Genomic DNA, 14,263 nt, shown 5'->3' on the forward strand with positions numbered 1-14,263 from the left:
ACAGTGAGAATCAGGTTAAGGAGCTATTCAAACTGCAAATGCATCTTCAGCCTGTATAACAGAAAGTGATACGAGTAGTTGAAGCACGACTGTGTGCCTTTAAAGTAGAACAACCCACTAGAAAAGAATTTGGCACAAGTTACACAACACACAAATCAAGTGAATGCAACGTCAGATTTGAACAACACACCGATGATTGAGTTCAGCTTTAATGACGTTTGAATGTACTGAGAGAGACTCATTGATGAGGTATTTTAGGGACATGTTACAGCACCTTGTGCAGGTCAGTGAAGCACTTCAGTAAGTTATCTCAGCCTGTTAAAGACCACTTATACAACTTTAAATCAGAAATAGTCTTAAAGGGTAGAGAATACAGACAGCAATGTGAATCTGTTGTACAGCGTGGATCATAAATGGGACTCCCTAAGAACATGGTACTTCACTGTGTCTGTGTGTGTGTGTGTGTGGGGGGGGGTGATGCCTTATGTCCTTTGTCACACAGAGCGCTGAGGGTCTGTTGAGAAAATTATATGAAAATCTGCAGGGGTGATGAGTCCAATCTCAGCCCTTGAATACTGGAAAATATCCATCCATCCTCTATATATACCGCTTTTCTTGGGGGGTCTGGAGCCTTGTCATGGGGGGGGGGTTCACCCTGGACTGGTCGCCAATCACAGATCAGATATACAGTATAGAGACAGACAACCAGTCACACTCACATTCACACCTACAGGCAAAGAGGAGTCACCAGTTAACCTACCGAGCATGTCTTTGGACAGGAAGGCTCCTGTCCGATGGGAATTCAAACCCTTAACCTTCTCGCTATGAGGCAACAGTGCTAACTACTGCACCACCGGTCAGCCCACTTAAGTGTGTTCAACAGGAAGAATATCTGTACTGGGGTCTGTTTTCTCATCATTGGATGTATAATAGAATAACTTAGCATTAACGCTTCCAGAACCCAACAGAATCATTTTGTTGGTCATGTTTTGTTGTGTTTTTGTTTCCCAGGGGTCAAAAGGGTCTCCTGGGTGAGAGAAAATCAGCTTTACTGTGAGCATACATGACTACTTTATGCAGAAACACAAAGATTAGGATGAAACACCTTGTTTCTTTAGGAAGTCCCGATCTTAAATACTGCTTTCTTTAGCTAATTGTTAAAAAATATCAAAACACTCCTTTAAGTGCAGAACGGCACTGTGCTCTCTTTGCAAATACACATCCATGCAGCTTCTGTAAACGTATTGTCATTCTACCTATGCTGTTAGTAACATGACCATGTTGGCTTATTCAAGTTAAAAAGACGACCACACATTGGGGGTTAAAGGTCACTGAAGTAGTGTAGGTCTGAAAACTGTCTCTGTAGCTGTCCAGGGTAGAAGACAAACTTCTGGTTTCAGCAGGTCAGGAAGCTGTGGAGAGAAAAACCCAGGGTGACAAACTCGACCCTTTTAAGAAGATGAATTTATGTGGAAAAGCAAATTTATTATTCTACTAAACACGCTATGAAGGGTTAATAGATACGGCTGTGGTTAAAAACATTTACTTTTTTTAAATTTTATTTGAATTCTGCTATTATGAATGTGGGAGTTTTACTGATTGACTCTTTTGTGTTGTTCTGAGGGCTCACCTTATGCTTCCAGTTCAGGAGCTGTTTTGTAGATCAGTCTGGTGTGGAAGAGTTCAAAACATGGCACAGGACAGAGGCTGGGCTCTCCTGAACATGTCTTACAGTAATATGAAGTCTGTCTCTTCAATGTCTCGCAACTCTTCATTTCACACGGCTCCTCCTCCTTTCTCTCCCCGTCATTGTCATCATGCAAGCTCACACCCTCCTCTGCCACTTCCTCAGTTTTCCCCTCTGACTCCTCATCCTCCTCCTCCATCTTCTTCTTCTTCCTCTCCTGCTCTTCTTCCTCCACCCTCTTCCTCTTGTGCTGTGAGCAGACCTTGCAGTCAGAGTCAGTCTCTCTCTTGCCCAGGAAATGGCGTCCAGTAAGGCGTGCCGGCAAGCCGTTACAAGGCTGAGTTTCCCCCTGAGGTTTTGGTGATGGCGCTGGCGCTGGAGATGTGGAAGTTTCAGCAGACGGCTGGTCAGGTTGCGTCGAGCTATCCAGCAAAGCTGGTGTAATTATTGAAACAGCTGGTTGTGAACAACGAATCAATAAGTAAGCCAAAAAAAAATGAATTAGATGGTGAATAGGGCTGTGACAATAAACACAAAGGTAACACCCGGCATGGCCTGAAGGAGAAAGGCTATTTCTATCAGTGCTACAAAACATAACTGTTGTTGATGTTTGCTCAGGTTATAACTGCTGATTGGTCATTTTTGTGGTCAGTCACTGTCTTGGCAGGATATCCTGAAATGTTTGAGGTCAATAGTTTCCCAGTGTATCACTGCGCACCTTGTGTGGATATTATATTCTACAAAGCACTGTGCAAACAGATGATTTTACTTATTAAATACAGAAACTGTCCAATGGTTGATTACTCTGCTACCACCAGCTGTTTAGTTTGACAAGAAAACATGAGGAAATATTTTGAAGAGATGTTTTTACACCCAGCAGGACAGAAGATTCATCATCAAAGATTGTATGTAAAATAGAGAAGAAGTCATGGTGGAGGGGTACAAGATGTGTGAGATGTCTGCATAAACAGTAAGTCTGACATTTTACTGTCAAGAAGCTGCTAGAGTCACAACTTGACACCTAATTCCTGCTATGCAGCCATTTTTGTTTCCTGTGTGAGCAATTACAAAAAAAAAAGTACTGCTAAACGTTTGGTAGTTACCTGATGATTCAGAGGACGATGTTGGCAGCTGGCACATGCTCTCTTGGTCCAGAGTGAACGGCCGACACATCACTGACTTGTTCTTCATCTGACGCCGACGCGGCACAGGCACTCGCATGGCATCAGTCTGAGTACTGGCCTGGACATAAACATCACAAATAAAACAGCAAATCTACAGTTGTATGTTAAGTCTTAACCACACACACACACACACACACACACACACACACACACACACACACACACACACACACACACACACACACACACACACACACACACACACACACACACACACACACACACACACACACACACACACACACACACACACACACACACACACACACACACACACACACACACACACACACACACACACACACACACACACACACACACAGTACATACATGGTCTAGATTCTTGCTCTCAATGTTGGAGGTTGGAAGAGCCCCTAAAAGAGGAATACAAATATTACAAAGTGTGTTAAAAACTCACTGTGAGGAAAGAATATCAAACATTTATTTAAACACTCAACAAATCCAATCATTACATTTATTTAAATCTTTCCTTTTAAACAATCATTGACCAAGACAGTGAGGGATACACAGCTTTGGATGTGGGCTGTTTTGTTGACAAACGACTCAGCTTTTTGGGGATGTATCAACAGCCATACAGAGGTATGTGTGTGTAAAGACTAACCAGTCAGAGCAGTATCTGCCGTCACACTGGGCTGAGTGGCAGAGCCGTTGGCCAGTGACACAACACCAGCTATAACAGGATTGGTCTTTGAGGAGTGCTGAGGCTGGGTTGGAGCTGGGAGAAGAGAGAAACATACACATTAGTTAAGTGTTGTCAACGTGACATCTTAGCATTCTGATTGTCATACAGATATCAGTGTTTCCCCTAGGTTTACAGTGTTGGGAGGGTGGGGACAAGCCGACACAAACACTTGAAGGAATCTTGGTGTTCATGTGTTACTTTTAATGACAGCTGTCCTTTTCTATTGGAAAGGTAGCCTTAAATGACTTCTTTCCCTGATTTCTGACTCTATCCACTATCCTATCCCTACAATAAAGAAACAAAAAGCCCCAAAAAAAAATCTTTAAAAAAAATAAATAATAACAATAATAATAATAATAAAAATAATAAAAAAATTCATCTGGAGTGATGCTACTGATTTGAATTAGGCAGGTAATATTCTTAAGCTCTGGACATTAATCAGGATCGAGTCAGATTCTAATTATCAATCAATCAATCAATTTTTATTTGTATAGCGTCAACTCATAACAAGTGTTATCTCGAGACACTTTACAAGAAGCAGGTAAAAGACCTTACTCATTGTCTGTTAACATTACAAAAGAGCAGGTAAAAAGACCTTACTCATTGTTATGTTACAAAAAGCAGGTAAAAGACCTTACTTATTGCTATGTTACAAAGATCCGGCCTATCCATCATGAGCACTTTAGCAAAGCAGCAAAAGTGACAGTGGTAAGAAAAAACTGTCTTATTAAAAGGCAGAATCTTCGGCCGGATCCCCGGCTCATGACGAAACAGTCTTCACAGGCCTAGACTGCGCCGGGCTTGGAAAGGGATAGGGGGAGAGATGGGATAAGATGCAGGAAGAGGGATAGAGAGCAAGGGGGTGGGGGGAGGTAGACCGTCCATCAGCAATCCGGTGGGGAGGGGAGGGGGTGTGGGGGGGTTGTTCTGGCAGGCCGCCAACCCACGATCCGGTGGGGAGGGGGTAGTGGTGTATAAAAACTGATTATAAACTAAAAACATCACAACACATCCTTCATGAAGCTGACCAGCTGAGTTTATGATGGATCAGTTTATTGTCAGATCCAACATAAGCCTTCTTTTTGAGTATTTATATTTGTTTCATATCCCAAGTCTGTAAAACTGAGTCTGAAAGGTTATACAAGAAATCAAACCATACAAGTTTATGAAATTATTATTTTTTTGTCAAACAAAAAATCATTTTTACACTGCACTAGTTATTTATAAAGGTTGTAATTTGCTGCTTTTAACACCTGCCAGGTTTTTTTTCAACATTAACACTGTGACTATATGTGTAAACACTAAACTTGATGAACATTACACTCATGCTATTTTGGTTAAAATCTATAGATACATTTAATCAGGATTATGCAGATATATATAACTACAAAGAGTTCAATATTGATTTGACTAAATGTTTTGTTTTTCACAAGTGTTAGGCTTTAAAGGGAGTTTCTGTGCCATGATAAAGTGATGTGTGGCATATAGGGCAACTAGTGGTTTAGGGTTGGGGGGGAGGGCAGCGTAACCAAATGTAGAAAGTCCTATGCAGGAATATGAATGAACATAAATTAGAAACTGTGTAGGCTGTACAGGTGAATTTTCTCATTTGAATTGCAGCAGTGACATGTACATGATTAAAATGTCCCAATGTATTCCACCTGCTGGTCGTCTCCACCTTCAAACTCTACATGTAACTTCATGAAATGACATCATCAGAAAATGTACTCAGTAAAATGAAAGATGTGAAAGCTGGAAGTTTTCAGGAAAAACAGGGCCATGCTATTACAGTTTTGACTTTTTGATAAGATCATGTTAATCAACAATCTCCGATTAGCGGTCATGAAGGGTTATCATGTCGGCTGTTTTTTATAGAGATATCTAAGTTTTCATAATGCAGTTTTAGTATCTTGATAAGACAATTCAAACAAATAAAAACATGTTACTGAAGGACAATAAGTTGTCAGTGATATGTTACACAGTCACATCTACTTCTCTGCTATTTAAAGATGTGGATAACTTCATTTGAGGTGTTAGCTGTGTGCACCAGTCTGAACATTTGGCTGATAATAAAACTTACAATCGGGTCTCTCTGGGGTTGGTTCAGTACCGTTACTGCTGCTCTGTTGGCTCGTCTCAAAGTGCAGGTAGCAGTACTGCATCAGACAAGGCAGGTTGCAGAAATTACGGACTGAACCCAAACACTGCAGCTTCTCATTCATGTAGCCCTGCTTCCTACAACTGTCACATCGACCCATCTGGAGAGAAGAGGAGGAGGAGAGGGAGGGAAGAAAACACAGCGGGTGAGGGGGGGACAAAGTAAGATTTTAGAAAGATTAACCAAACCACTTTGAACCTACAGTAAGACATTCATCTGTGACCAATGACATACAGTATAGTGATACATCTATTTGCTTACCCCGTAGTAGAGTACAGTGTATTGGGACATGCAGTGGGGTCTACAGAACTCCTCCATCCTGCCCCCGTAGTGGCTGTGCAGCATCTTGTGGCTGATGCCGCAGCAGTAGGTGCAGGATCGCCAGGGGTGATCTCTGTTACGAGATTGCATTTCTGCTTTGAAGTAAAGCTTACAGCCTGGAACACAAAATGAATGAAGCAAATTAATTAAGAATAAGAGAAAAAAACATTTTAGACCAGTGGTTCTCAAACTTTTAGACTGCGTACCACCTCTCCAAGTACCACCATTATGGTAGACGTTAAACACTGTAGGCCTATTTCAACACACATTTTACACAGGAGGCAAATATATTAATAAAAATAATATTATTTATTATTGACTGCTGGCAGCCATGCTATAGGACTACTAAGGTCTAGCGCTAGAACTGGCACTTAAACTAACACAACTCTGACGTTTGGCCAAATCAAAAAAAAAGGTGAAGTGAAATGAAAACTTTATACCAACAACCTGTTTGAAAATATTTAGTCTCCAGTGTTTCCCACACAAAGACGATACCTGGGCCCAAGTATATTTCCGACCTGTTCTTGTACTTGAGAAACGAAAGAAAGTCGTCAGCTAGAAGTGTTTCTAAATGTCCAGATGACAAATAGTGTCTAACTGAATCCTCTAGTGAACTTATGCTGAGGGCTTTTGTGGGCTGATGTAAAATATTTGAGAGATGCTGCATAGAAAAAAAAGAGGGGAACAAATAGTCCAGGCTTAAAATTGAAGACCAAATTCTGTTTAAAAGTATTGAAGGCCAGCGCTGTTATTCGTCATACATTTAGACCAGTTTTAATAAAAATTGTGTATGGACAAAAGTGATCAATTCTACAAGCCTAAATCAGAAATCATGATTGGATAGAGTTACTGTCCAGTAGGTCTCAGAAACACCTGGAAACAATGCAGACGACGGCGTACAGGGTAAAGACATTTCTGTGTTTAACTTACTGTCACTGCAGACCGACACCTCCCGCTGGTTGTAGCTGATCGTGTCAAAGAGCACCTTCTCCTGTTTACAGTGCTCACACACCGTTGTGATGTTTTTCTCTGTTTTATACTGCTCAGAGCACGTTTTACTGCAGAACATACAGATACGACCCTGTGGGCAAAGAACATCATTAGTATCATGTAGATAGCTTTAGTATCATGTTGAGCATCTGTATGTGTGAGCTGGGCTCCTCACTTTGTAGCTGTAAAGCAGCGGTTTGATGCTAAACTGTTTGCTGCACTCATGGCAGCTCAGCTTGGAGGTGTCACCAGGACTGCCCTCTGCTGGTTTCGGGAGCTGACCAGCCGTCGCTCTGGCCTGAGGCTGCCCGGGGACAGAAGGGGATGACATGGTCGGGTAAGAGGGCACCAGTGGGGGCACTGAGGTATTACTGGGATGGTGGCCCGGATGGGGGACTGAAGATGGTTGTTCTTGAGGGACTGGAAGGACTGAGCTGGCTCCCACAGAGGGCCCCCATTTGGGGACTTCTCTATGGGAGGGGTCCCTGAGAGAGGAGGTCCCGTTGATAGGATCTGGTTGAGAGGTGCGCCCCGATTTCTGTTAGGAAATGGAAAAAAAAAAAAAAAGAGTGAAATCTAAAACACTAATTATCAACCGACAATCTTTGTTAGATGTAAATAATGTTCTGATGCTTTTGCCTTTACCCTGTATATAGACACACAGTCATAGGAGCAGAAGTTACGGATGGTGCCGTCCACCATGGCCAGGTGATACTGAGGAACAGCTGACACACTGCACTGGCAGCAGGGGAATGCAGCACCTGCAGGGAAATAGTAACATTAACAACTGATAGTTTGTGAATATCATGAATATTCAATATTTAGAATTAAGCACACTTCTCAGGCGGTGATTCAAGCTGCAGGGATTTATCAAGATACTACATGTCATATTTAAAGACCAAGGATAAAAAATGTAATTTAGCAACCTGAGATCCAAGCTTTTGTTTGTATCTTTTATAGGTATGGAAACAATGATTTTCTTAAAACAGAAAGTAGCTTTTTTAGAGAAAAAAAAAAGCGATGACCTTTTTAACACAAATAAGTAACCAGTGGAGGACATGTCATAAAACGGTTTATTTCAAAGCCCAAACACTGATTTTAAACAAGAGTAGGTTTTTGAAAAAAAGACAGATGCACTTGTGTACATACTCAAAGTTTTTTAAATTAGTCACCAGTACGTAACAACTTACAAAACCGTTCATTTCAGTGTCAGAACATTGCCCAACACAAAACTGTTTCACAGCGCTGAACAATGGTTGCTTTGTTTGCAAAGTTTTGCATTCTTTGTATCACGCTTCATACTTAGAGGGACATTTTGTTCGTAGTGTTTCACAACTAACACCTTTCTGAAATGCAGCAAACATATTTCTTGAGTTTGAGAAAAACACAACACCACAAAGGTCATCAGTGTTTAACAAAGAATAGAACCGCTCATTTTTCATTGTCACTGTTCAGAGAGTTCAACTCAATGTTTGAACATGGCCGTAAAAAAAACTTAAATTGCAGACAATGCAGCATTCTTTAAAACTATTGTGAAATGTCTGTTTTGTTACTCTGTATGGATTTCTCTGCTCCATACTCAAAACTTGGAGCGACCTTTTCTGTCTGTAATAAGTCCAGTGTGTCATACTTGTCGGCCCGTGTGAAACACTGCATAACAGTTCCGTTCAGGTTTCAAGCACAGGAACGCATCGCATGTGACACACCGCACACGAGATTTCTCAGTGCAGCCTGTTGCTCTGCACCACGCTGCGTTCTTCAGGGTGACCATCTCTGGAAGATGTGTGACAGAAGTTGCGCCGGCTGAGACGTGGGGCACCGGAGTGACCTGAGTTTCACCTTTGGCCAAGAAAGCCAGAGCCACAGCCACGCGGAAGTCAATGTATTGCATCAGGTCCTCTCTTTGAGCGCCTTGTTCAGTGTGGTCAGAGCAATACAAAAGCCAGCTGTTGGCTAAAGCCAGATCAGTCAGGTGCATCAGTATCTGAATTGTCCACTTTTGTGTTCGGAGAGTCATTGGGTAGTTAGCCATCACCTTATTTAACAACTCCACCCCGCTCATCTTTGATTGGTACTCGTGCACGATGCTTGGACGCATCACAGTCAGATATTGTTTGTCTTTCCTGGACCACTGTTGGATTGTGTCTCCTGGCTGTTCAGCGTGAGCAGCAGAAAGCATCAGATTTGGTTTGTTGTCATACCACTTAACCACACACACCTTCCCATCACTCCTCGTGGCTACCGCCGAGGCACCTCTTCTTTTCTGTTTCATGTGAAGGTTGCTTGGCAGCTTCTTCAGCGCTTTGTCGACCCGGCTCTCCATCACTGGACCGGTCAGGTACACCTTCTTCTTCAACATCTGATCCACAGCTTTCACAGTGGTGAAAAAACAATCGCAGTACAACTTGGTACCAGGTTGCAGATCTTTAGCTAGACGTTTGATGACTAAGGCTGCCAGACCCAGACCCTCTGTGTCCTGTGCCTGTGAACTCCTGTGTGCATTAGCACCTTGATACACTTCAAAGTCCAGTACAATGCCGTCAGCTGAAGCGAGCACAAAGGTCCTCATGCCGAGTGCTCGGGGCTTCAGTGGTACATGCTGTCGAAATGGACAAGCTCCTTTAAAAGGGATTATTTGCTCAGTGATCAACACACATTCTGGCCGAACCTGTCGCCAGCAGCCTTTGAGAATGCGGTCCATGAAAGGCCTTATCTTCCAAAATTTGTCTTCTCTTCTTTGGTCCGAGAAAATGTAATCATCAACAACTACTTTTAAATGTTGACTCAGTTCTAAAAATCGCTCGAGAGGAAATTTGTCACAGATTGCAGATATTCTTAAGGCGCTGGACCAGAAAATCCTCACTTCTGGGTAAGGCACACAAGACAACAAAATCGATGCTCCAAAAAAATGAAAAATCTCATTAGTGTCAGAATGCAGAGAACCACCACTGTGGCCTGCTGACATAGCGTTTGTGCATTTAGCTATGCGTGTAATCAATTCTGTGTCAATGTACTGCTCTACATAGTCCAGTGGCTGCCAGTCTTCTCGCTCATGCAGCCTTTTATCTGCAGCCTCAAACTGCACTAAGTCTGGGATAAAAGGAGCAGAGTCCCAGCACTCTCTATCTCCATCTTTGCTGGCTCGTGGAACACCACGCCGACGCTTAGGTCTTACTGCATAGAGATGGTCATCACGTTCATCACGTTCGCACGCTTCTTCCTCTCTTTCACCAGAATGACGTTTAGATGCATGCGGGTGGAGTTGTGACTCAGCGTTACTATCATCACAGCTCTGCTGATCAGATTCAGGTGAATAAGGTGGAATTGGATCTTCACTGCTAAGTTGTTCCACACCGGGATCATCATCTTCATCAGACATATCCTCCACATCAGAGTTGTCTCCTACTATTGCATTCAGCATTTTTTCTGTTCTTGACAAGGAAATATGCTCTGGAATTGAACCACCTACGAATAAAAAATAAAATTCATTGTAAACTAATTAATACCACATGCAAAATTCTGTATATGCTTGTAAACTGCTGATTTCTTTTGGGACCTTTTTATCCAAGCTATGCGTAAAAGAAAGTCCCAATTCCCTAACTGTAGTAGTAAATGTAGTCGTTCCTGATTAGCATTGTCCTTAAGTAATACTCATAAGATCTATTTATTTAGTTTGCCATATTTACCATAACTGCTGTTTAATACCAAGCATGAACAGAACATTTAACCCTGGAAGTCTGATGATGTTTTGTGACATGATGTTCACTTTTGCATCAGGACCAGTTGTAGAATGACATGATGGCTGCCATCTTGTTTTTGCAATGATGTGTGAACTGGTTTATGCTACCACTAGATGGTACAAAAACGCCTCAGATTAAGCACAACACAAATCGATGCTGGGCCAACACAAGAGGATTACTCAGCAGGTTTGGGTCTGATTCGCCTCCCTTTACAAACACAGGGGTGTTCCAGATGCAAGGCTGGCCTGAACTACTTATCCGCCTAAAAAAAAAAGTCTCCTGTCGTGTGAGGGGTCGATCAACATAATGATCATAATGTAACCATCCTGTCGTGTGAAAGAAACCGTGAGCAGAAACCACAACACCTAACCAGAGTGTTGACCTAAAAGCTTTGCAAACCAGATGTTGGTACTTAATGGAAACTTGTTTATAACTCACCTCCAGCTTGAGCTGCATAATGTTTAAGCCACACAGATTCCATATTCTCAGCAATGACATCATCCACACCTTTTTTTTTTTCTTTATTAGTTTTTTGTGTGCAAAGTACGTCAAATATTGGTGCAACCTGCAGATGACAACACCTACATGATTTTTTTGGTCGTCCAATTTTTTTTGTGATATCTCAAGTGCTTATAAATTCCTGTCTCTGAAATCAGTATAATAGTATGAACTTCAAATAAGAGATCGTCCATCCACACTGGAGTGTGAGTAACTACAATTAAAGAGTATATTTAATAATTCATAAAAATAAATTGGTCAAATCGGTCAGCAAGCCTGTGGTCGCCCATGTTTTCAAAGCCAGTTATGATCTGGAAATCCTGTGTGCACCAGGCATTTAGTTAAATACAAATTTAAGGTGAAGCAAAACTCAAATGTAATATCCCCTCATTAGGATGTAAGGTGCCAGGAGTATAAACCATGATATTTTCACAGTCACTGACAAAGTAAGAAGACGGATGGCCAAGCTGTAGATTTTATATGGTATAGAGAACAAACCACATAATGTATTTTTGTAGGCCAACCCGGAAGTAGCATCTCCATGGGGTCTGAGAATTCTCCTATGGGATGTTTTCATTGGATTTTGGATCATTGCAGAAAATAATCTCTGTGGTAAACACACGTTTCTGAAGCATAGCCGTTTTGTTCAGCAGGATAATCTTCACAGATGAACGCCATTTTTATGATGTTTGAAGTGTTAATGCGGCCGACAGAAGTAAAAAGCTAACGTTATGCTAAAGCTAACTACACCACGGTCAGATGATTGTGACGTCACTAGCGTTATGCTTCAGACGATCTCCGATAAACTAATCCACGTAGCTTAATAAGTTGTTTATTAACTTAATATTTACCTTAACCTAAAGATTAAACCTACAGGAGACATCTCCGACTAGTGAGAGAGTTCCCGACCTCTGTGTCCGGCGTGATGACGTTTAATGTCCCCGACAAACACTGTAGTCTCATTTAGCCACTTGTAAGCAACCGCCTTTTTAAAAACTTCAAAATTCACAAGTGGGGGTATTACCTAACGTAGTTTATGTGGTCTAACAAAACACCAACATCTCTTCAACTTGTGTTAACCACAGACCTTATTTCAGGCGTCTAACCACAAACCCATTCAAAATCCCTGTTGACTTTTAGACGTTAGACCCCATGGCGCTCAAATGATAACTTACTTCAGGGTTTTAGGACTAATTCCTGTGACGCTCTATATTCAGTACCAGTTAACCCTGGTATGTGAGGGTGCGTCTCGTGGTTGTCCTACCAGTGAGCGTGTGTCGAGGAGGTCGACTCCGTTCCACACAAGCAGGTGAACAGTAAAGCTGAACTTTGCCCTTCTGGTCTCGTTCCATGATTGTGGAGGACACCACGGCCAATTTGCGACAATGGGCACAGTCAATAGTTTTCCTGCAGTTCTGAAGGGAAAAAAACAAGAATTGTAGAAGTTCACTTTTGCAACATTTGGGACATTTGTTGATAAACTTGTGGGTGCTTTTTTTTCCCTAATTAGGTTGTTAAGTTTGAGCCATAAATATGTAAAAACAGCCGGACATATTTCTCATACTTTGGTTATAAATGTGGCACCATTGCTTCTTGAATAACAACCCTAACACATACCTGTTTGTAGGTGCCAATACAGGTGGGACCACAGAAGTTCAGCTGAGATCTGTCGATTGTGAGGCTCTGACAAGAGCCGGATTTGCTGTTGCAGTAAAGTCCACAGCCTTCACAACAGTTCATGGCTAACTGTCGCATCTTGCGCCATGACACGAAACAAGCATCGCTGCAGAGTCTGTGCAGACGGCCTTGGTGGGTTACCTCGTGTTCAATCCCCTTAAGAGATCACAGAGATCATGATCACAAGGACAAAGAAAGACTCAACTGACAAAACATTTTTGACTCAGCTAGTCAGGCGTTTACACAAAAGTCTGTCAGTTACCCGATTAGAGACTTTGCACACGCTGCAAAAGGGTTTGTCGGGCTGCCGCTCGGCCGGCTTCTCGGGCGGCTTCTCTGGCTTCCTCTCCTGCCGTTTATCAGGAAGTATGTCGACTTGTTTTCTCTTGTGTCTGAAGACGGACAGACAGAACTGGCCACAAAAGTGCATAAGGGTGCTGTCGTCTGCTGGAATGGTGATCATGTCTCTGGGCTGAATTATCTCCCTGCAAAGACGATTGCACAGGGAATAAATACAGAAGTTATTTATATTTAGTAATAACATCATGGTGGCAGGTTAAGAGATGGAGCAAACAAAGTGGCAGAACAGTTTAGTACTTATATTTATCACCTGTGGTGCTTAAAATGCTCTAGTTTATAACCTAAACAAAGAGTAACAAGTAGGCATGAAACTATTTATTTTACCAGTCATGAAAGAGTGTTATGGTATATTTTCATTAGTTAATGTCTAAAGCAATTACATGTTTTGAATAATTTTTATTATGTAAAGGAGCACTTCAATAAGAAGCAGAATAATTACATGCAGCTGGTGAAAGTCCCTTTCAACACCTGTCTAAAGCATGAGTCTGTTCACATTAGTTGCTCATCTGGTGGTCTGTGTGGTGAAGCATTTGGTGTTATTGATTGTTTTTTTCATGATTTGATTCTGCAAGTGTGATCACTTGGGAGCGTGTTTAGGCTGTGCACAGGGTACCCTGTTGACCATAGATTAAGCATTTGGTGTTTTAACTTTGAATCAAATGCCACACGTCGCATTAACTGGTCGTCATGGCGGCACAAAGAAAACAATAGGATCTGAATGCTGCCAGGTGTTAAGTTAGCTGAACATTATCAGGAGCATCAGCAGAAATCAGAGGAGGAGAGAGGAGAGAGAGTGGAAATGTGCAAGTGAAGCCACAGTACAAATACATTACTGACAACACAAAGGTAAAACTCAATAGAGAGTATGCATTGATGACATAGTTCTACTTGACCGTGACAGTGATGATTTGAAACTGAATCATTTCTCTCTCTTTCAAAGTAAAA

At 41.9% G+C, this 14,263-nt stretch overlaps 1 protein-coding gene across 1 annotated transcript in view; it reads right to left on the minus strand.

The window, feature by feature from the left end:
- si:ch211-266o15.1 (zinc finger MYM-type protein 4) overlaps positions 1-14,263 on the minus strand; it is a 33,678-nt gene that overhangs the window by 13,154 nt on the left and 6,261 nt on the right. Inside the window, exons 8-18 of the mRNA XM_061062666.1 lie at positions 13,221-13,443; positions 12,899-13,114; positions 12,546-12,696; positions 7,689-7,804; positions 7,219-7,581; positions 6,984-7,134; positions 5,994-6,169; positions 5,655-5,832; positions 3,494-3,607; positions 3,202-3,245; positions 2,791-2,929 (exon numbers count right to left, since the gene is read on the minus strand). Of these exons, the coding sequence (XP_060918649.1) occupies positions 2,791-2,929; positions 3,202-3,245; positions 3,494-3,607; positions 5,655-5,832; positions 5,994-6,169; positions 6,984-7,134; positions 7,219-7,581; positions 7,689-7,804; positions 12,546-12,696; positions 12,899-13,114; positions 13,221-13,443 (1,871 nt within the window). The remainder of the gene's footprint in view (positions 1-2,790; positions 2,930-3,201; positions 3,246-3,493; positions 3,608-5,654; positions 5,833-5,993; positions 6,170-6,983; positions 7,135-7,218; positions 7,582-7,688; positions 7,805-12,545; positions 12,697-12,898; positions 13,115-13,220; positions 13,444-14,263) is intronic.

The sequence above is a fragment of the Labrus mixtus genome, chromosome 18 (genome assembly GCF_963584025.1).
Source record: "Labrus mixtus chromosome 18, fLabMix1.1, whole genome shotgun sequence".
NCBI lineage: Eukaryota > Metazoa > Chordata > Actinopteri > Labriformes > Labridae > Labrus > Labrus mixtus.